A 23,205-nucleotide genomic window follows, 5' to 3' on the forward strand; every position below is an offset into this window, starting at 1 on the left:
TGAAAACAGACTTAAATCTTTGTTTTAGACAAAGTTTTCTTTTCTTTGCCTGTCTGAAACAGGAAGTAAGCACAGTTCTCAGTGTATCTTTAGACTTCAAATTCTAGCACTTGGGGAGTCATCAGCCCTGGAGCTGTGTGGTGAAGGGACGTGTGTGGAGTCTGGCACGATTGAATTCCTTTTGTGCTTGTGTTGGTCTTATGTGATTAAACACATCCTGGAAAAATGATGCATTGGAAGAGAATGCATCAGTAAAGGTTTATTTTTTACTTTGTTCCGCTTAGAAGTGGCCTCAAAAAGAGCAGTCATTGTCACAGCATCACAGTCCCAGAAAAAGCTTCCCTCTCCCTGCCACGGCCTGTGCCTGGCCACCTGAATGTTATTCTCTTTCGCACTCACAGGCGATGCACTTGGTGTACCGAGCCCTTGAGAAGGAGCCTGTGCCCTCTGTCCTGCCCCCATCCCTCATCCCACCTTCTAAGAGGAAAAAGACAGTGTTCCCAGGCGCTGTGCCCGTCTTGCCTGCCAGCCCCCCGCCAAAAGACAGCCTCCGCTCCACGCCTTCCCACGGCAGCGTCAGCAGCCTGAACAGCACGGGAAGCTTGTCTCCCAAGCACAGCATCAAGCAAACACAGGTATGGTGCCCTCTGCATTCGTGGCTGCTTCTCGGAGCAGCCGTGTGTACTTGCAGAGTCCCAGCCAGATGTTCCTTGGGAGCAAGTAATTTGTGACTCCAGAAAGGTAACATTTGTGATTGTGTTTTTTCAAATGATATATATGGTTGGCACCTTAGTACCATACACTCTCTGACTGTAACGAACATTTATTTCTCCCAGAAAACCTAGAGGCTAGGAAGTCCCAAGATCCAGGCACAGGCAGATTTGGTGTCTGATGAGAGCCTGATTCTGGGTTCACAGATTGAGTTTCCTCGCTGTCTTCAGGTGGTAGAAAGGACGAGGGAGCTCTCTGGGGTTCCCTTATGAGGGGAATGATCATATTCATGGAACTCCACCCTCATGAAGTAATCACCTTCCGAAGGCCTCACTTCCCAATACCATTACATTGGGATTAGGGTTTTAACAGGAATTCTGGGGTGAGAGGCGGGGGTGGGTGGCACAAACATTGAGTCTATAGCTATAGGGATTTGGAGTTAAGTTTCTCATTCCTTTGCAAACAAATGCCATCCTTCCTCAGACACACTTAGTTTGCTCTACCCTTTGGGCTCTCTATTCCTTCTGCCTCAGGCAGCACCTCTCCTGGGCTGGTGCTTTCCCAGATTGTACCCAGCACTTTGCTTTGCAAGGCCTCTGCTCACAGGGCATCTTATCCAGGGGCTTTGGTGTGATCATAGCCAGTGTGCCCTGGGCTCTTTCCACCCTGCATTCTAGATTTCCCATGCCTGGCCTGTTTCGTTGTTAATTATGTATTATCTGTCTCTTTCTCCTACTCCCCTCCCGCTTAGCTTCATGAGAGCAGAGTTAGTTCTTGGTTGTAATCTCAGTGTCAGAACAACCCAGATACTTTGATGCTCAGTAAAGATGTTGAATACCACAGGAGCAAGGGAGACATCTATGTCTTGTTAAAGACAGTGTGGGGGCTCTGACTCCCAGCGGGCAGCATCTTATATTTCAAAAAGACATTTCTTGTTCTGGCAAATGTAGCACACCATAAAGGGGTCTTTTATAAAAAGGTGCCTTTGAGATTATCTAAAACATGCAAGAATGTGACCATGAGTTACATCCTGAGTCATGCCTTGCTTTCTGCCTTATTTGTGGTTTCAAAGGGAAAGCAGTGCAGGTGACATGAAGAGGGCCAGCCAGCACTGCCATGCAAATTCAGATATGAACCATAAAAGTAGAAATGAGAAACCATCTTGGTCTCAGCCTATCAGTAAGTGACACTGTTGGCTAGGCATGGCTGTGGCATTCACTTAGGCCCCCCGTTACTTTTGGCAAGCCCCCACAGATACTTCCTCGACTGGAGCCAAGTGTCTTTGTGGCTCTTGTTAGGATTGCAAAATGTACTTCAGCAACAACCATCAGGAAAATTTTAAAAACTAAGATTTATTACTCACAGGTCCTGCAGAGTGTACATCACACCCAGGGCCACCACAGCAAAGCCAGGGGTAGAGAGAGAGCGAGCTCAGGCATGGGGCTCTACCTTTTTGGGGTCGAGGATGGGGGCCTAGGGTTTCTTGGGTTCACTCTTTACTGGTGAATTTAAAACATAAGAGTGGAAATGAAAGCATGGAAAGGGAAAAGTGGGGTCACTCAGGAGGCCATTTATCTAGGACACCCTGAGTTTCCCAGGGAACCGTCTTGGGCTGGCCTGGTTCTTTCCCTAGTCGTGTGGTTGGTAATGTTTACTCAGGATGGCTGTTTTTGAAATGGGTGCCTCAGCAATCAAAAGCGTAATGACAGACATTTAAATTACAATAAAAAATGAATTGTCAGATACTTAATGCTTCAGAAACACAGGATCAGATGATGATTCTGTTATGCATGACATATTTTTTTTTAATATTTTTTTAAAATTTTTATTTATTTATGATAGTCGCAGAGAGAGAGAGGCAGAGACATAGGCAGAGGGAGAAGCAGGCTCCATGCACCGGAAGCCCGACGTGGGACTCGATCCCGGGTCTTCAGGATTGTGCCCTGGGCCAAAGGCAGGCGCTAAACCGCTGCGCCACCCAGGGATCCCCTGCATGACATATTTTTGAAGTTAAACATTCTACTTGGTGTTGGTGGGGAAGTGAGTGGCTCATTTTCAGGAACTCGCCACACCATAGAGCAAGAGTCCTCTCTGAGAGGGTCAAGGTGGTTTGGTCGGGGGGCTAACATAGCCCCTGTCACTGCCCCAGCTGGGCAGAGGGGCAGAGGTGACAGGGCTTCCCCTCAGGTTGGTGAGTATCTATTAATAAGCCCCATGTCCAGATGGTCCAGTCTGGGCATCTTAACCAGCTCAGCAGCTCACCAGCCGTGCCTGGCACGTCCTGGGGATGTCACGGTGACTGTGGGACTGGCCTCTGTGCTTCTTGGAGAGATAGATGATAACCATATCAATAAACCAAGGAAGGTCAGGTAACTATGAAAAGCAGAACAGGGCCTGGCCTGGAAGCACTGGGGCGAGGAGAGGGCTGTGCTCCTACAGATGGGGTCAGCTAGAAGGTCACTAAGGAGATGATACCTGAGCTGACACCTGAATGACAAAAAGTCATCAGAGGACTAGTCTGTGTCAAGACTCTCAAGTGGTAACCTCTAGAAACAGGAAGAAGGGTGGGATGGAGTCAGAGAGGGGGCCAAGACTGATAACTTAGACCTGCACAAGCTGTTTTCCAAGACAAGCAGCACCTATGTCTGCAAAATTCTTGCTGAAAGTTCTTACTAAGTACTGCAGGTTAGGTTAGTGGTGACAGGTTTAACTGACAAGGAGGCAAGTGGGGCCAGAGTTGCTAACAGGTGCAGGTTGACCAGCCTTGTAACTCCTGTCCATGGTGATCTGGTGGCTCTCCCCAGACCCTGGGAGCATGCTGCTGATTACAACTAGACTTATGTTACCAGGGTGGGTGGGGGTGGGAAGAAATGGGTGCTTTCCCACCCCAAGGATGGGGACAGCTGTTAGAATCACAGATGTGAGAGCAAGCAGTTCCGGGGACCCACAGTCACCATGGTGTCCCCTCCCTCACTTCTCTCCCCACCAGGCAGGGGCCACCAGGTACTGTCCTCCTGCCAGCTGTGGGGTGCAGCTCCTTCTAGCTACCAGGTTCTGTTGCTCTTTATTGGGGGGGACCTGTGGCTGCTAAGCCAGCCTTAAACCCAGCCCGTTCTGGGAGACCAGCTCTGAAGAGAAGGCTGTCCCATGTTGGATTTGTAGCCATGTAAGCTTCAGAGTGTTGCTGCTGACATACTCTGAGACCCAGAAATCAGGCAGCAAGCTCATTTTGTTTGCAGGTTAACCGTTAGGTTAATCATGGTCAACCATGATTCTTGTCATCCCAGGGTTGTAATCTCTTGGGACTTGTGGATCACAGAAACCAGCGTCTCCCTCAACTTATAGCTTGTCTGACCCGCTGTTACAGCCTTCTCAGGTTTCTTGGCATTTGAGGTTTCGCTTACTCTAGTTACTGGGTGTAAAGGCAGCAAGCCTCTTCTTCATTAGAGATCTTTTAAGTGTATCTTTACGTCTACTCTGGGGTAGCTTACAAAAATTCACGTAATGCAACAAGCAAAGTGCAAGTCTCTCTTGTTATCTGAACTGCTGCCTGAGCCCTTGCTGTTTGAATTTGGTCCATAAATTCTGATAAAGCCTTGCTGGACTAAATCATTTTCCCTATCCAGAATCCTGAAATTGAAATAATATGGGTACCATGGTGTCCGTTGCTTCCCACCCTTGCTTTCTGGATTCCCAGTGCTCCCGTCAGGATCACGCTGGATTTGGATAGCGAGGGAGACCTGTTCAGAAAAAGCAGATGAGGAAAAACATCCCTAGAAAAAGGAGCAGAGGCACTGTAGATCTTGGTTCAATGAGCATGCTAAAGGTCAGAGGTGATGCGTCCAGAATTAGCAGTTGAAGGGGCCCCGATCTTCCTGAATTAGGAGGTGCGTGGTCCCTGGTAGACCCTTGGTGGCATTTGCCCTCTCATGTAGACCTGAGCAGGCAGCGTGAGGGGTCACACGTGTAGCAGGGGCCAAGCCCCACAGCTGCCAAAATAGCACCACATGAGGCTCTCAGATTCTCTTACTTCCATCTGCCAGAGCATTGTCGAGGGTGGTGGGGCCCTTGTGGGTGGATGGCATGCTTGTTCGGGGCCCAGATTCCCCCACCAGCACGCAGGGACCCTGGGTTCCTGCCCATCTAGCAGACACCATTTTCATGTCTGCCTCATTGGTTGCCCATCAGTGCTGGGTGTGTGCCAACACCTCATGGGGAGATTGCTGTGTCACAGAGAACTGAGTCAGGGCAAAGGATGGAATCCGCACAGAATCCCAGATGGTGGGCATCAAGGATACCTCTGGCAGCTGCAGAGCAGTGTTTGCAGGCAGAAGACAAGAGGACCAGAAATCCTGGCATGGGAGTGGGGCTGCCTGGTTGTCAGGAGACTGTCCTTCTAACATGGGCCGTCAGGAGGGTCTTGCCTTGCACACTTGGAGCCCTTCTCTGGAAGGAGGTCATCAGCTTCCCTTCGAGCCCCCTTCACCTGCTGGATCTTTACCTCCATCTAAATATAAGGAGGAGGAGATGCTGCGATGGGCTGGGAAAGGCTCACCTTGGCTGCTGGGTGAGGCTGACTAAGTGGTGTTCACTACTCTCAGACTCAGTTTCCCCACTCAGAACAGGGCTCCTATCTGCCCTGTTGGTTCATGGAGCCGTGCTACCCACAAGCACTCAGTAGTCCTCCCATCAGGAACACATGGAAGTGCTTTAATAGCACATGTTTACGGTGACGAGAAGCTCAAGACCAACTATTTTGAAACCCTTTCAGCCAACAGTGAGCTGGGTGGTGCCAGTTGCAGATAAGATGCGATTTGACGAGATATTCCTGAAGACCGACCTGGACCTAGATGGCTATGTGAGTGGCCAGGAGGTGAAGGAGATCTTCATGCACTCAGGCCTCACCCAGAACCTTCTAGCACACATATGGTAAGGACGGGTAGCTGGACATCTGTGTGTATGGGCCTCCTGTGGAGAGGCAGTGACTGAGGGTAGCTCCGAGGGCCCTGAGGAAGTGAGGCTGGTGCTGAAGGAAAGCAGGCGGCCATCAGAGTGCGGCGGTCAGGGCCACCTCTCCAGCCCCGCAGCAGGCCTCCAGATCTGCCTGGTTGGGTAGGGGCTGGTGAGGTATAAGCGTGAAGGCCCTTTCCCTGTTCCTAGGCATGGCAGCTCTCTCTCCACCTGTTTGGACCCTTTAGAGAGCTCTAGGGAGATATGCTTGAGTGGCTGGGGCAAGTTCTTGCTGTTGGTTATGCTGGTTCTAGCAGGAGGTATAGGCCTTTGCCACAGCCAGTTGGGGTGCACTCACCTGGCCCTGCCCCTGTATGGGGGCGGTGTGCAGTATAATTCCAGCAGCTCCTGGGAGACCCTGTGGTCAGTGACTTGGCTCCCATCAGGAGACTGAGCAGTCAACAAGACTCTGGTCCATGCCTCAGGGCCAGTCAGGGAGCCGTCCTCACCCCCACTTTCCTGCAGGGTAGAGCAGAGCAATCTTCACGGTGCTGGGAGGCCTCTTTTTGTAACTGGCCAGTGGGGAAAGTCACTTTCTGACTTTGTCTTCGGGACTTAGCGGAGCTTCACTTGGGAGTCAAGGAGAGAATTTCCATGTAATTCTGGAGAGGTGAACCCCTCCAAAGAAGAGCAGTGAAATTTTGCATGTTAGTAGGTTGGGAAAATAACTGTCCTCGGTAGTCATTCATAGACGTCCACATTGTGAGGGGAGTCCCCAACCTGAAAAAACACGCTGTTATCCTTTCTCTTCAGAAGGAATGTATGACGCACAGAGTTAATCACGAAACAGCTTGGGGAGGCTGATGGCTTCTGACAGGTCAGGAGCAATCATTCTCTGGCCCTTCAACTCCAGTGCCCACTTTTAGAAGCCAATGAAATGCATTGTCCACTTTATCACCTTGAAGTGGATATGCATGCGATCAACGGTAGTGATGCAGCACCCTGGTCATTGTGTAGGGATGTCCTCTCAACCTGTAAGTGGTGCAGCAACAGGGAAATGGCACAGTGAAATCATGAAATATACTTGGATTCAAAGAAGGAATGCAGAAAGCATTGCATATAAAGAGCAAAGGGAAGGGGCACCTGGTTGGCTTAATGGTTGAGTGTCTGCCTTCGGCTCAGGTCATGATCCTAGGGTCCTGGGATTGAGTCTGACATCGGGCTCCCCACAGGGAGCCTGCTTCTCCCTCTGCCTGTGTCTCTGCCTCTCTGTGTCTCTCAATAAATAAATAAAATCCAAAAGAAAAAAAAAAAGCAAAGGAAAAAGGCAGAGTGAGCAAGCTCTAAGCTCTAGAATAACTGCTGGGAAAGTAAAACGACAGTCTCAGTTTGTCTGCAGGTAGCCGGAGCTAGAGAACCATAACTGAAATCTAGATAACATGCCCGGAGGGCTGGCTGGCGGGGGGGGGGGGGGCCCGGGTGCGCACAGCCCTGGAGCCAGGGTGTGCACTTGAGCTGTCATGGGTGGGGCTGGCCAGGCACCGGGCATGCGGGCCTCAGAGCCCATGCTCCTTTAGAGATAGGGAGCAAGAGAGGGCCTAAAAGAAGAGACCTTGGCCCAGGAGTAGCTGTGGGCTGGGTGTGCGACAGAACTGGCCCTGATGTGCAGAATCCGCACATCTCGCCCTCAAACTGCAACAAGAATGAAGATGTTTCTATATTTTTAATTTTCAAAAACATTTTAGAAAAAGATCGTTTATTTCTTTGAGAGAATGCGAGCATAAGCAGAGGGAGTGGCAGAGGGAGAAGCAAACCTCCCCACTGAGCAGGGAGCCTGATGTAGGGCTGGGTCCCCGGACCCTGAGATCCTGACCCCGAGCCGAAGGCAGACACTTAACTAACTGAGCCACCCAGGCGCCCCTGAAGAGGCTTTTAAAGCAGCCTTTATCAGTGATAGTCAGTGGGGTCTCTGCCTCCCCTTGGCTCTGTTCATTGGCTGTTTGGGCCCGAGTCTGTTTACCATTCCTGGCTCTCTTCTCCTATGAGTTAGAGAGTGGCGTCATTGTTCTGCAGTCACTATGAGTAGTGGGAAGTGAGACCCTCTTGAGTGGCCAGAATGAGACAGTTTTAGACCTGGAGGCCTTGTCCAACCACTTGAAGCTTTCCTTCCCATAATGGCCAGCTCCTTGGTTACTGGGCTGGTTGCAGAGCTGCTCTCTCAGGCTTTGCAGGAGTTCTGCGTGCTGCTGGTTTACGTGCTGCCTTGCCTGTCAGCCAGGATGCCAGAAGGCCAAGTGAGCAGGGACACCTTAGCAGTGAGGGACTGTCCTGTGCGGCATGGTCAGGTGTGGCTTTCCGGGGCCCATCTCCTCTTGACGACAATCCAAAATGCTGCTGCTGTCATCTCCATTAAAAGCCAGCAGCTCAGGCTGCTCACATAACCCAGGCTACAGGGCTATGGCTAAAGACCCAAGGGTGCACAGTCGGGCCCAACATCTGTGTCTGTCAGAACAGCTGCTCCATCCTGGACCATTGCAGTTCTCCATGTACAGGCCATAGAGAGTTGGTGGCATTTCTGATTATTGCCAGTGAGCTCTTCCCAGAGGCCTGCCACCTTGGCCTGTGAGGTGGGGTTTGGTGGTTCTCCAGCCAGGTGAGGCCCCCCCTTCCTCTCCTGACAACCCCCTCCTTAACTAGTAGCCGCAGGGCAGGGTGCTTGGGTGGGAGGGGTGTCGGGATTGCTGTCGGGGTGTTCAGTAGAAAAGAAGTTGCTGCTGTGCCCCATTGTTTGTATTGTCACTGTTCATTTCTTAAAAGGATGGGTTCTGTGATTTGTACTTACCATGCAGGGCCGAATTCTTGTCTCCGATGTGTAATTAGCATCTGCACGTTTCTCCCAGGGCCCTGGCCGATACGAGGCAAACGGGAAAGTTAAGTAAAGACCAATTTGCATTAGCTATGTACTTCATTCAGCAGAAGGTCAGTAAAGGCATCGACCCCCCTCAAGTCCTGTCACCGGACATGGTCCCGCCCTCTGAGAGAGGCACTCCCATCCCGGTGAGTACTGCTGGCCACCCCATCATGTTTGTGTGGTTTCCCGCGGCCTGCCACCAGGTGGCGGCAGTGGCCCGTGTGAGCAGACCAGTGCCCTGCTTTCCTTGCCTGCTTTCACCAGGGGCCCAGGGGTGGGTCTGGGGGGGTGTCTGGGCCACTGGGATAGTGTTCCAGACTGGATGCTGGCCCTTTGGCTACTGTGAATTGGAGATACTATGATTCTGTCCTTCATACTAAGACCTACTAGGACCTGCTGGGTGGTAAGGTCAGCTTGTCAATTTTTTTTTTTTTTTTTTGTCAAACTTTTTTTTTTAAAGATTTTATTTTTAAGTAATCTCTGAACCCCATGTAGGGCTGGAGATCCAGAGTCACATGCTCTACCAGTTGAGCCAGCCAAGCACCCCTTAGTTTGTCAAATTTTTTTTAAGGCAGGAGGGGCAGAGGGAGAGGGAACAGGAGAATCTTAAGCAGGCTCCATGCTGAGCATTGAGCTCAGTCTCACACCCCCAAGATTATGACCTAAGCCAAAACCAAGAGTTGGATGCTTAGGTGACTGAGCCACCCAGGCACCCCTTAGCTTGTCAATGTTTAATTCTGTATATGAATTTGGTTCCAGGATGGTTCAAGTTGTCTCGGATCCGGGGAGTTTACTGGTGTGAAGGAACTTGATGATATCAGCCAGGAGATTGCTCAGTTACAAAGGTGGTTAAAGCTCCTTCCCCTGTGAGCCTGGATCTCACACAGCCCCACCCTAGCTTGGCACCACAAGCACCAGGGGCCTGTGAGGCGTGCAGCAGGTTGACTATCCCAAGTTTGTGCAGCAGAAATGCAGGGCTGCATGTCGCCCCGATTTCCTGAGTTGACTTAACTAAGCTCGAGTGATGGCGTCTGCGGGAGTCCCTGTGGGCTGGGGGGGTCTCAGGCAGGTGTTACTGGGCTGCTACCCCCAACCTCAGGAAGGCCTTGTTCTCCCTCTGCACATAAGACCACTGAGCCTTAGATGGCAAATTAATGGCTTCAGATTAATAGACCAAGAGCTAAACTGAGAGAGGTGTCATGTCCAGGTCTCTGGTTCCTCTCTGTCCCTACTGCCTCAGTTTCCTCACCTGTAAACAAGGGCTCTGGATGGGGTGTCTGCACTCTCAGAAGCTGGCATAAAGAAATGCATCCACTTTATGTGTCCCTGGGATCCTCTTTGAAACCACAGATAATTCTGGGGGAGGGCAGTGAGCAGAAGGGCTCAAAAAATGCTTTGCCGTCCCTGAGCAAGGTCAGTGAGGGCATGCTGAGCCCTCCTCACCCTGGCCATCGCTCTGACCACTTCCCCCTGCTCCAGGGGCTCGAGTGGTCTCACTGGGAGTGATGCCTCATCATATCCGCAGATTCCACTCATGCTTGAGGGGAAGGAATGACGTAGGGTGCACGGTTGCTGGGAGCCAGCTGAGCTGGGTTCTGTGGGTGTGGACGGAATCGGGTGTGGAGAAAATACATGATGGCTGTCGTCATGTTGTCGCTCATCTGCGCTTCCCTGAAATCTTTCAATGCCCAGAGAGAAATACTCCCTGGAACAAGACATCAGAGAAAAGGAAGAGGCAATCAGGCAGAAAAGCAACGAAGTACAGGTAAGTATAGTGCCCACCCTGGGCAGGCAACTATGACCTGCACCTCACAGGCCACGCCTGTCTGTGGGTCGGGGCTTCTGGGGGGCTTCTAGGTGGGATTTTTAAGTTTCCTATAACCATAGACAGGGGTGTCTTTTTTTTTTTTTCAATTGAGCTATATAAGTCACATTACATAAAATTTGCCACTTTAAAGGATACAATTAATTCAGTGGGTTTTAGCATATTCAGTATGTTGCTTGGCTGTTCCCTCTGTTTCATTCCAGAACATTTCCATCATCCTGAAAAGAAACCCCATGACCATTGGCCCTCACCCCTCTCCTCCGTGACCTCCCCTTCCAGCCCCTGGCAACTACTAATCTGCTTTCTTTTTCTATGAATGTGTCTGTTCTGGACATTCAATGTGAGGTCTTTTGTGTCTGGCTTTTTTCACTCAAGTCTCAGTTTTTGAAGTTTAGACAGTAGCTGCTAACCTTTTTCCAGGACAGTCCTGCTTCCTGGAGTGTCTCCTAGCAGGTGGTGGTGACACAGAGACTGGGGGTCTGACTGCTGAGCTCGAACCCAGTTCTCCTTAGCTGTGTGACCTTGGGCAAGTTACTCAACACCTCTGGATCTTGTATGACATTGGTAATGAGTGTTTTACTTTCCTGGGTTGTGGGTCTGGAAAGTGGGGTCTGGCACATGCTCAGCGCTCACTTGGGGCCCTTCTTGCTCTTCTCATAATTTGAGCAAAAGGGATTCTGCATCAGGATCAAATCAGTCAGCACTGGGCAGCAGCAGCATCAAAGAGATGTGGGTTCCCACGATGCCTCGGGTCTGAATGGACAGAGAAGGCACTGCCACTGTGAGAATACTAGATGTGGCTATGGCACCCTGAGAGTGACCCCTAGAATTGCCACTGGTACTGGTGGTCTCTACTTGAGTCCTTTGAATGTTCTGAGCTCAGACTTGGGCCAGGGGAGAGGACCACAGCCAAGTAGGCAGGACTCCAGCTCCACCATGTCTCACCTGAGTGACCTGGATGGGTGGCTTCTATCTCCCCAGCTGGCAATGAGGGTCAATGCCTGGGCTGCTCACAGAGCCAAGAGCAGCAACTGTCTGCCATGTGTACCACAGGAGTGGCCGGTTCTTTCTGGTCCACCTCCTAGGGTGTAGACCCGAGCCAGGGGAACTAAGTAGCATCTGACTCATTTGGGCTCCTGAGGTGCTGGGTGGCCCTCCCCTGTACTACCCACAAGGGGACTGGAGGACTCTGGGGTACTAGGTGGATAGCACATTTCACCGATCTGTGGGAAATGTCATGGCTATGGTCTGCGGGTGAGGTGGGGTGGATGTGCCCACCCTGCTTCAGGACACCCATCAGTTTGTGCTGTGCAGTGTCCAGACCCTTCTTTCCTTTCCCAGCATCTCACTCTCTGTGAGAAGTGAGCAGTGAGGATGGGGCTGTAGATGGTCTCCTGGAATGTTTTGGATTGGAAAGCAGGGACTGGCCTGCCTCTGGCAGGAGGAGCTTTTTGCTCAAATGAGCTGCTTCAGTTGTAAGAGCACCTTGCAGGTGATGTTACTATTTTTCTGAAAGCCCCCACAGTACTTTCATCCTGTCACTTTATTCTCTCAGGCCTCTGATTTCCATCCATGTCCTAGAATTGATCCCTCAGACACACACTCTTGCTCCTCTGTCACCTGCATCCCCTCATGCTCCATCCTTTTAGCCCTGTGGTGTGGTGGAGCTGGCCTTGTGTTCCCTCATGCCTGTGCTGGGCCCAGCCAGTGACAGGATGTGTGGCTGGTTCTCCCTTCCTGTTGTGTCTGGATTGCCATGAACATGCTTTGGTTTGTATTCTGGTCCCTGGGGATCTGGATGCTATGATGTCCTTTAACTACTGAGGAAACCAGTCATCAGGTCTCTGGTGCCTGCTCTGGGTGATTCTGAGGAAGATGTCAGGTCTTTGTGGTGACTTATTCTGACATCTGGAAGTGCTGTCCTCTCTGGTCTGCGCTAGGTGCATTCAAGCCAATTGGAACCCTAGATGGTGGGCTCTGATGGCACACACCTGCAGCCTTTGAGGTGCTAGGGTTCTTGTGTGCCCTGATAGCCCCCCAGAGCTGGGAGGGAGGGAGCCCAGCGCCAGCCAGACTGGCCCTTGTTCTGTGGGGGGCCTCATTTGTAAGCAGGCCAGCCCGGGGCTCTGCTGTAGTGCTTACTGGTAGCTTTTTGGCCATAGACAGAACACTGTGTATTTTTTAAAAGTTCCCCCTGTGAAAACCAGGTTTGGCTTTGGTTCCTGCCACCTTTCCCCACATGAGTCTGGCCAGATGATCACTTGCCACACCCGCTAGCAGTCTTCGGGTTGGGCCCCCTATAGAGTATGGGTCCTTTGTCCTCAGGCCTGTTTATGTTTGGTTTTAGGCAGCCAATGCTTTGGCTTCAGCCCCCACTGTCCTGTTCTCATGGTACCCCTTCCCCATCCTCCATTGGGGTCTCTCACTTCCATTTACATCGCTTTTGTTCTGGTGAACATCTGCAGCATCTTTGCCTGGTTTTTCGTTTTATTTTCTTTCTGTGAAAACAGCGTTACTGAGATAGAACTCACACACACACAATCCATCCACTTAAAGTGCATAATTCAGTGGTGTTTCATGTGTGCACAGAGTTGTGCAACCATTACCACTATCAGTTCTTCAGCACTTTCATTACTCCAAAAGGGAGCCCCATCCCCATTAGCAGTCCTTGTTCCCCTTCCCAACCCCCCAGCAGCCACTTGTCTACTTTCTATCTCTGAATTTACCTGATCTGGACATTGCATGTAAATGGAATCGTACATTGTGTGTCCTTTGTGTCTGGCTTATTTCACTCTGCCTTGTGTTGTCAAGGTTCACCACATCATAGGATGTCTCAGTGCTTTATTCATTTTTATGGCTGAGTAATACTCTGCGGTATGGCTGGACCACATTTGGTTCATCTGTTCATCCCTTGATGAATATTTGAGTTTTTCAACTTTTTAGCTATTGCAAATGATATTGCTCTGAACTTTCATGTGCAAGTCATAATGACATATGACTTCACTTCTGTTTTGTCTATTACCTAGGAGTGGAATTGCCAGACCGTATAGTAACTCTATGTTTAACCTTTAGAGGATCTGCTGGACTGTTTTCCAAAGTGGCTGCACCATTTTACCTTTTTTTTTTTTTTTTACCATTTTACATTCTAATCTATAATGCATAGGGGTTCCTGTTTCTCCATATCCTAACACTTATTTCCTATTTTTTATTTTAGCCTTCCTAGTAGGTATAGAGTGGTATCTCATTGCCCCCAATGCTCTCTTTTTTTTTTTTTTTTTTTTTAAGATTTTATTTATTTGAGAGAGAGAGGGAGCATGAGCTGGGGGAGAGGCAGAGGGAGAAGTAGACTCCCCTTGGATCAGGGAGCCTGATATAAGGCTCAATCCCGGGACCCTGGGATCATGACCTGAACTGAAGGCAGATGCTTAGCTGGAGGAGCCACGCAGGGGCCCCACATTTTATCATTTTAGCTCTTATATTTAGATCTTTGATCTTTTTTTCAGTTAATTTTTGTGTATGGTGTGAGGTAGGGATCCTACTTCATTCTTTGCATGTGGAGATCCAGTTGTCCCAGCATCATTTGTTGAAAAAACTGTTCTTTCTCCACTAAATGGTCTTGGCACCCCTGTTGGATAGCACTTGGCCATCGATGTGTGGCTTTATTTCTGGACTCTCAATTTTACCTCACTGATCTACCTCCATTTCTGCTTATGACAGTACCATACTGTCTTAGTGACTGTAGCTTCTTAGAGGCATACCTCATTTTATTGTATTTCACTTGATTGTGCTTTGCAGATACTGCATGGGTTTTTTTGTTTGTTTTACAAATTGAAGGTTGGTGGCAACCCTGTGTCAAGCAAATTTATCAGCACCATTTTCCCAGTAGCATTTGCTTACTTTGTGTATCTCTGTCCCATTTTGGTATTTTTTGCAGTCTTTCAGACTTATTCATTATTGTTATATTTGTTATGGTGATCTGTGATCAGAGATTATGACTCACTGAAAGCTCAGATGATGGGGGGCAATTTTTAGCAATAAAGCATTTTTTAGTTAAGGTGCGTATGTTTATTTTTAGACATAATGCTATCGTATACTTAATAGATTGCCGCATAATATTAACATAACTTTTATATGTACTAGGAAACTAAAAAATTCATTTGGCTTGCTTTTTTGTGATGTTTGCCTTATTACAATATATCTGGAGTATGTCTGTTGTAAATTTTGAAATTGAAAAGTATGAGTTCTCTAACTTTTTTTCTTCTTTTTCAAGATTGTTTTGACTATTCTGAATCCCTTGCATTTCCTTATGAATTTTGGCATCAGCTTGTCAGATACTGCACAGAAGGCAGCTGGGGATTCTGGTTGGGTTTGAATTGAGTCTGTAGGTTGTCTGGGTTATTTCTGTGTTCTCTTTGCATAAACATCTCCCCCTTTCTGACCCCAGCTCCTATCCTAACCATGGGGGTCTTTGTCCCTGTGGGGCTCTTTGATTCTTCCCTCTTCATTACAGAATGAGGCCAAGATTCCTTGATGTCCCAGGCTGCTGGCCACCTGGTGTCCCAGGCTACCACACTGGGCCTGACCCTCCTCCCTGCTTCGTCTCCTCCTCCTCCTTTGTTACTTGTTCTTCCCTCAGATGTGGCAAACCCATGTCCTGGACACCCTACCACCAGTCTCTTCTCTTCCCCAAACTTGTCAGACTGAGAGTCAGCTTCTTGAATTAAAGGGCAGGGAGACTGGGGAGCAGAGAATCCAACTTCCCAGAATAACTCAGAGGTGTATTTTGGCTGTCTAGAGAGGAGAGAGCCATGACATTTTTGTCCTCGAGGTAGAGGGGAGACCCTGTGCCTGCTTTGGGTTTTTTTCCTAAAATGGCACCAGCAACGCACAGCCCAGGCCAGCCCTGGGGGTTGGTCTCACCATCCCTATCTTTCTGTACCCCCAAAGGTCCCCTCAAGTCTTTCCTCTGCTTTGGTTCCCATGGCCACCATCTCACCTAGGCCCAGGTCCTCTCCTGCTCCCTTCATCAGCCCCCTCGGCTTCCATCTTCTCTGCCCCATCCATTCATTATTTTAAGTTTAGTTATAAGACGTTTGATAAGACGTTTGCCTGGTTGGAAACCGAAAGGCTAGACGCTTTCCGCTGTTTCCTTCGGCCCCTCAGAGATACAGTCCGTTAGCTATCATGAGGCCTTCCAGGAAGGTCATGTGCATGTTTAAGGGGAGAGATCTGTGCATATTCTTTCCTTCCAGTTTGCACGAATGCCACAATACAACATACACATGCATTCTGCCTTGTGCGTCATTTGCTTCACATTGTACCTCAGAATATGAGGTACAGCTTCCCTTAGAATAACCTTTCCCTAAGGTTAACCAGGCCTGCCTGGTAGAAATTTACATTGCTTACAGGTTTTGCTGCATGTTGTCGCATGTGCCATACATCTCTAAGATGCTTTTCCTAGAGTTCTCATAATAAGATCCAAGGGTACCGGCATGTTTCCCCTTGATAGATGCTGCCAATTTGGAGGAGTGTTAGCAGTAAGAATTGTCATGTCCCAGGCCCATACTTGAACTTCCTGCAATGGCTTCCCTCCCCAGAAGCAAGTGTGGTCTCTTTGGTGTGGCCCTGCTTCCTTTGGCTCAAACTAGAGCCCAACATCCCCTTCCCCACCTTGGGGGCCCCCTTGCAGCTCCCCACCGCCGGGTTCCTTTCCTCCTGGCTCTTCACTTGGTTGCTGCCTGCTTGCCCTTTGGGTCCATCCTAAGTGGTGCTTCTCTGGGGGTTCCCTCTGTCCATGGAGCATCAGTCCAGTCTCCCTGTGTGCACCCTGGGTCCACCCAACAGCACCCATGCATCCTTTTGGTTCCATTCCTCCCAGTTTGTGTTTGGGTAATGCCTCTCCTCTCCCCACCCCTGACCACATGTCACTGGACAGCTCTTCTTGCTGGGACCCAACCACATTCCTGGCCCCTGGCCTTTCTTAGGCCATCAGTATGTATTTACCAAGGAACTTAGTGAGAGATCAAGCCACAGCCACCGAGCCAAGATGCACACATTTACAACAGGTGTGTGCAGGATGCCTGTCGAGCAGACTGGGGACAGGGGGCAGTTTTATAGGATGTCCTGGGGGCTCCAGCCCAGGCTGAGACCATGTTATCTTGGATGTGCCCCAGTCACCTCAGTCTCAAGTAAATCGATGCAACTCTTCCCTAGGAATTACAAAATGATTTAGACCGGGAAACAAGCAGTTTGCAAGAACTAGAAGCTCAGAAACAGGACGCCCAAGACCGCCTTGACGAAATGGATCAGCAGAAGGCCAAACTCCGAGACATGCTGAGCGATGTCAGGCAGAAGTGCCAGGATGAGACCCAGATGGTGAGTCTCATACCCAGCACTGCAAGGGGGCTTCCTGTGGGCTTCTTTGAGCTCACAATGACCTTGAAACATAAGGCTGAAATATTCTCCTGGTTTAATAGAGTTGCTGGACATACAATTTGAGAAAGCAACCAAACATTTGTGGCCTGACCTCAGTCTCTCCCACTGAGCCATATGGTGAATGGCCTTAATCCCTACTAACCTGTGTGTGTGTGGACACCTCACCCTGGCCCCTGACTCACAGCACAGCAGGGCCAGCACACCCCTCTGCCCACTTTGGTGTCTTCACTGCTTGTTACAGACTGGGGGCTGCAGCCTCAGCAGATTGTAAAGCCCTTATGTCCCCTCTGCGACCTTGTACGGAGATGTTTAGCCCCTGGGAGACAGACATTGCCTTTGCTTATCCCTGGTCTCATTTTTCCTTATCCCAGATTGACTTTCTGTCAGTTACATGGGCATGAGCATGTTTGCCTTGTTTTTCTCTGTTTTGCAAGTGGAGAGAGAGCCCTAGAAGGAAGCCAGGTGCCTGGCCATCAGAATGGTATCTGCCACTGAGTTAGCTCATTCCAACAATGTGAATTAAGACTTCTCCCTCCGGGAGCCTGGGTGGCTCAGTTGGTTGAGCATCCAACTCTCGGTTTCGGCTCAGGTCATGATCTTGGGGCTGTGAGACCGAGCCCCACATCAGGCTCTGTGCTCAGCCTGGAGTCTACTTATCCCTCTCCGTCTGCTCTCTGCCACCCCCGCCCCCACACACACACACCAATTGCATGCATTCTCTCTCTTTCTCTCTCTCTCTCTCTCTCAAATAAATTAGATCACTAAAAAAGAAAAAAAAAAAAAGAATTCTCCCTGAATCATATTTTATCTCATTTCAGATTTCCTCGTTGAAGACCCAAATCCAGTCTCAGGAATCTGACCTCAAGTCCCAGGAAGATGACCTGAACCGGGCTAAATCTGAGCTGACCCGATTGCAACAGGAAGAAACCCAGCTGGAGCAGAGCATTCAGGCTGGGAAAGTTCAACTGGAAACAATCATCAAGTCCCTGAAATCAACGCAAGACGAAATCAACCAGGTATCTTGCTAAGGGTGGGTCCCTGCCTCTGCTAGTGGTGGCTGGGAGTGGTTGCAAGTGGAGTAGCTGCTGTGAATGGTCACGTTGGTATGTGACCAGCCTGCTCCAAGGCCACTTGTTTCCTTTGGTGTCACCCACTTCATTTACATTAAGTTCTCTTCTTAGAAACTATTATTCTGGCCTGGAGGGTAAGAACCCAGCAGTGTCCTCCAGCGTCATGCTAACTGTGGCCCCAGTGGCAATTTGCTTTGCCTCGCCGTTCTTCCACTTCCCCTCCTGAGTGCATGTCATTTTGGGGGAATGGACAGGATCTGCATGAGGACTTTAATGGCTCCTTTGGAGAGAGTCTTGGGTGCAGAAATTCCTTTACCAATATGGTTCTCAGACAAGCAGGAGGGACAGAGTCCAAGATCTGTTCTAGCACCTCTCTATCCGCATGCAATTTGAGGACTGGCACATTGAGGAGGCCCCACTGTATGAAGAGCATCACCCCATGGCAGGTCCTTTTCCAGTTCTTCAAGCTGTCTGGGCACTCCACCCTTCTCCTGCTCTGGTGTGAAGGGCTAAGGCCTGCAGCAGCTGCTCATTAGCAGAGAGAGGGCTCCTTTCCTGCTCCCCTGGATATAATGGCCCCTTGGTGTCCCATTTCCAGAGTGGGGGCGATGCTCACCTTTGGCAATGTCAGAATGGCTAGTCATGCTTCCTCTCTTGACTGGCTTAATCTCTTGCCCTTTTTTTCCAGGTTACAGACAAAAATTGACCACAAACATGTCAGATATTTCATACCCTGTATTGTGTTTCATTCTTAAGTAATAGGTATAGAATTCTCTTAGATTTTTTAACTCCAAGGAGTAAGAATTTGTACAGTGTAAATAGAAACCGAGAAATGAGTGTGTGTTAGTAATAATAATGGTGATATTTGCTGGTGCCTATTAACACCCCCCCTGCCAGATATTGCAGGAGGTGTTTTACCCAGCATTTGTGGTGGTCCTTTTTGGAGAAGAGCTAATAGAGGTTTGGTCACCAGTCAGAGGTCCCACCATGTGGATAAGACAAGATACATTTCTGGATCTATCTGACTTTATGGATTGTCTTTGGCCTCACATCCCTCTCTGGGGTAAGGTGGGCAAACAGGATGATAAAAACCCCATAAAGGAAAATGTCAGCTTTTGTCAGGAACAGATTGTGAATCTTGATCTTACCAGTTTCAGTTCGTTAAGAATTGGCAAACGTTTGTTTGAACATGGGCCTCCCTCAGGAGCCAAGGATACCAAAAGGCCTCGTGGAGCAGTGAGAAGGACTTCGTTCTGGTTTACAAGTGGTCTCGATTCTTGTAAACTCTGCGGGTAATTCAGTTACCCACGTGAATCACTTGGGGTCGGGGAAAAAAATGTCTTGCCTGACACTTTTCCCCTAAACCCCGTGTGATGTCAGCAATCTTTGTTGTGTAGGCAAGAAGCAAGCTTTCCCAGCTGCAAGAAAGCCACCAGGAAGCCCACAGGACCCTGGAGCAGTACGACGAGGCACTCGACGGGGCCCACGGTGCCAGCCTGACTAACTTAGCCGACCTGAGCGAGGGCGTCTCTCTGGCAGAGAGGGGCGGTTTTGGAGCTATGGTAAAGGTTGAATAAACGTATTCCAGTCCTGGAATTAGGGCCACGTTGAGGTCAGAGAGTGCCCTGCCTGCTGGATCCGGCACTTGCCAGCCTTGATTCTATCCAAATGCAGGGTGTTTCTTGTTCTTGCTGCTGCTTTGTGTGTTCCCATGGGCTCTGCAGCCCAGGGTATATGGTTGTATGCCACCCTCGCTTCCGAGACAGAGTGAAGGATGGGCCTGAATCCTCTGTAAAACCGGTTTTTAAAGGCCGTTGTCTCTGGTAGGCCAACCACCCAAATTTGGAGGGCTTCCCAGACTTAACAAAAATTGAATCATGCTCTCACACATTGTGAAGCCCTATACCCTACTAGCTGGGGAGACCAAGTGTCTGTGTGTGTGTGTGTGTCTATGTGTCTGTGTTCCCACAGGGACAATCTTGAAAACCAAATGTATTGCTAAAGGTCAAGAAAAGCGACAGCCGTTTTGAGGCACTCCTGTTTGACCTATGCACTGCCCTCTCTCTCTTGCAATTCTTATGCTGAAGACCTCAGCACTTTCTGACCCTAGGGGCCCTGGTCAAGGCCCAAGGGGCTGTTGGCCACCTACGTTTCTGTGGACTGTAGGGCTGCTGGCATCCAGCCAGTGTTACTTTCTCCTTGGTTTGTCGCATTCCCTTGTTCCTGCCAGAGCCTCCTCTCACAGCCCTGAGCCCAGCATTTCCACTTTAGTCTGGCTGATGAGAGCATCTTGTGTCCCTCAGGGACCAGTGGGATGCAGTTGGTCTCTTTGGTTTGTTTGTGCTCTGCTTCCAAAACCTTTCACTGCGCCCCCTGCGCTGCTGTCCGGCCCCCGTCCAGGAATCCTCTGAGCCTGCCTTTTCTGCTCCTGACCCTGTTGGCTTCACAGATTCCTTTTCCTTCCTTCCTGTAATAATACAGCTCCTTGCTCTCTCAACTAGACACTTAGCTCTTCCTGTTCACTTCTTGATGTGTTTCTTTCCTCAGTAGCTGAGTACTCAGTCCCGGGAATTTATGGGGGAGCTTACACCTCCTTCCCTGAATAGTTTACAAGATGCTGTTGCTGCTCTCATCTGTGTCCTGTCTCTGGCTCTTGCTGCTTCCTTCTGCTGTTCCCAGATTCCTTTTTCTCGTGGAGTTGTAAACAGGTGAATTCCATACCCACCCTTGGGCCCATGTCAACTTGATTGTCCAAATGTAGACGACCAACATCCACTCTTCGTTAAACGCGTGAGGCAGAATTGCCTGCTTGGCTGTCTGACTGTCTCCTGTCCTGGTGTGTGCATTTCAGCTGCTTTCACTTTTCCCATCTGGCGTTGGTCCCCTTGCACAGCTTTGGGCTTGTCCTGTTTCATCTTAGTTCATGGGACATCTCACTCTCAGACCCTTCTGCAGATTCGAATAAGATCGGGTTCCTTGGATGAAAAGTTGGCAGCGAAGTGGCAGTTCACAAGTGGCCAGTGATTTCTCTCCTCCCCCCGAAACTCCCAGATTTTTAATCTTTCCTGATTTTCATTCATCTTGTAAGCGGGGCAGAGTTTACATGATAGTCCATTCGTCCTGGAATGTCAGCGTCAGATATGTTACATAGAAACTTGCAACTGGTGTCTGAGAGAAAAACTATTATTTATCTTGTTGTACAAATACAGTTTTTAAAGCACTTTTTGGTTTGTTTCCTTTTCTTAATAAATACTTTGAAGAGGGCTTTTTGCTTTACTCTTGAATATTTCAAGACTGCTTCAGAGAGCTGAGTTCTCTTCGAGGTGGGCGAAAGTGAGGGGTTTATTCCCCTGAGAATAGTGTAACCAAAGAGGTGCATCTAGAACTTTCTAAGGCTGGACAGTTCTACTAAAGTTATTAACTTCTGCATTAAGCTCATACCACATTATTTGGTCTAAGAGACGGAGAGTTCTTAAAGCCAAATTTTTTTTTTGTCTCTCATCTGATGATGAAAATGCTGGCCTCTTGCCCTTGAAGACAGCACCCAACCAACCTGTCTGGTAGAGAGAAGGTAATAAATCATCCCAGACTTATGCCTCACCAAGAACTCATCATGAAAGATTAGGTTGTCTTTTACATCCAACCTCACTGGTGTGTTGGAGTCATACTTTTCTTGACTTTCGAGAGCTGATTCTTAAATAGGAATTTTGTAGCCTGATTGTTCAACCTTTGGTAACTTAGATTCAGCCACATTGGGAGTATTTACACCATGGGAACTAACAGAAGCTACCAATCAGCCCCCCCCCCCCTCGCCCAGAGAGCGGGTTCACCAGCACACCACTGCCCAGCCCCCACCTAAAGGGAAGGAAAGTCACAGAAACTCCTTTCAGAGTTATCACATCTGTTTCTTAAGTGCAGAACTTAAAACTGGTTACTGAACTCCATGTTCGAGTTTTACCTCTGCTAAGGAATCTTTAACCCTGGTGCTTGTCTGCTGTACTTGTGTCTCCCAAGTGGCACAGGTGGCTTAGTTCTCAATGATAAGTGCTCAGTGGATGGTAGAGTTTACAGCATCTCTGCACCAGGGGAAATCTAATTTTCTGCTCTGAATCTGTGAAATGGAATCACAACCACTGGTGGTTACCTCACATACATGTTGAATCCTACTGGGGTCTCTTTAGACTTCGCCTTTGAAGTGGGAGAGGAGGGTGCGTTTGCTGCCTTAGGTAAATAATTGCTCCTGAGTAAGATTGTAGACCTGACTTTCAGTTCAGGGGCTCGCAGCCAGAGCTCCTAGAATCACAGTCTTTCCCCTCTGCCATTGCCCACCATTATTTGGCAGGCTTCCAAGTGATGATTGAAAACATTAAAAATAACAAAAGCCTACCAACTTGTAAATTAATACTATTAAAAACTAAATAGAAGCTTCCAGTCTGAGACCAAGCTATCATTCCTAAATGCACACCTATATCCAGGTCATTATCTCTCTCTGTTCTTCTGGAACAGATACATCCCTTCCCCCATGGTACCTTGTGAGACATTGATTTTCCATCTTGGCCTCTCAGCTTCTTTAGTTTAGGACTTCTCCCTCATGTTTATCTGTGTCTGAGAGGCCCATCAGATGCTTGCTGGATGCATGCATCATGCACATGTTAGCACCATGATGTCCTTAATGAACCGCATGCTTCCTCCAGATGTGGTGCTTGTGCATATATGTACTTACTTGCATATATGTACCTCCTCCCTGTGGTTGGAGGCCACAGATGATCTTTCCCAGGTAAGAAAAATCATTTCATATTCATCAGAGGGCAGGGGTATTGGTTGTCCTTCTGAAGCCCGGGGCTTCCCAATGGCCCAGTGCCTCTGACAGCCACTCTGCCTTCCAAAGTCAACCAGTCCAGAGGGCTAGGAGCCTTGTCAGGAATCTTCATTTGGCACCTTTGACGTCATTGCCCTGTAACCATGGTCTGTATTTTCATGGAAGCCCTGGCTCTTTAATTATTTGGCTTTGGAATAATGGATGTTTGCTAGCCTCACGGCTGCTGACACATCTGCCAGGTTCAATGAGGATGTTGTGCTATTTCATATCACAGTGAAACCTTCGTGTTTTCACTGAGGGTGTGTCTTTATTAACCAAAATATACTCACTGTTTCTGAACGAAGTACATTGTTTCTGTGTAGATGACCCCACTGTCCTACATTTGGGTCATTTTCCACTATAAAAATGTGCTCTTCAAAAGCAAATCTTTTTCTTCTGGTTTAAACACGCTTGTTTGTTTCTAGAAATAAGCCTTTTTTAAAAA

General features: G+C 48.9%; 1 protein-coding gene across 13 annotated transcripts in view; it reads left to right on the forward strand.

Moving 5' to 3' along the window:
- EPS15L1 (epidermal growth factor receptor pathway substrate 15 like 1) overlaps positions 1-23,205 on the forward strand; it is a 96,720-nt gene that overhangs the window by 38,319 nt on the left and 35,196 nt on the right. For 11 of the 13 annotated variants that reach the window (XR_012012217.1, XM_072786881.1, XM_072786887.1 and 8 more), the window contains 8 exons: positions 402-635; positions 5,483-5,640; positions 8,562-8,718; positions 9,332-9,417; positions 10,265-10,337; positions 16,611-16,772; positions 17,651-17,848; positions 19,300-19,464. Coding sequence is in view for 12 of the 13 variants with exons in the window: in XM_072786881.1 (XP_072642982.1) it covers positions 402-635; positions 5,483-5,640; positions 8,562-8,718; positions 9,332-9,417; positions 10,265-10,337; positions 16,611-16,772; positions 17,651-17,848; positions 19,300-19,464 (1,233 nt within the window). In the remaining variant the exon portion in view is untranslated. The remainder of the gene's footprint in view (positions 1-401; positions 636-5,482; positions 5,641-8,561; positions 8,719-9,331; positions 9,418-10,264; positions 10,338-16,610; positions 16,773-17,650; positions 17,849-19,299; positions 19,465-23,205) is intronic. The other 2 variants (XM_072786884.1, XM_072786891.1) reach the window with 1 other exon arrangement.

Source organism: Canis lupus, chromosome 19 (genome assembly GCF_048164855.1).
Source record: "Canis lupus baileyi chromosome 19, mCanLup2.hap1, whole genome shotgun sequence".
NCBI classification, from domain to species: Eukaryota; Metazoa; Chordata; class Mammalia; order Carnivora; family Canidae; genus Canis; species Canis lupus.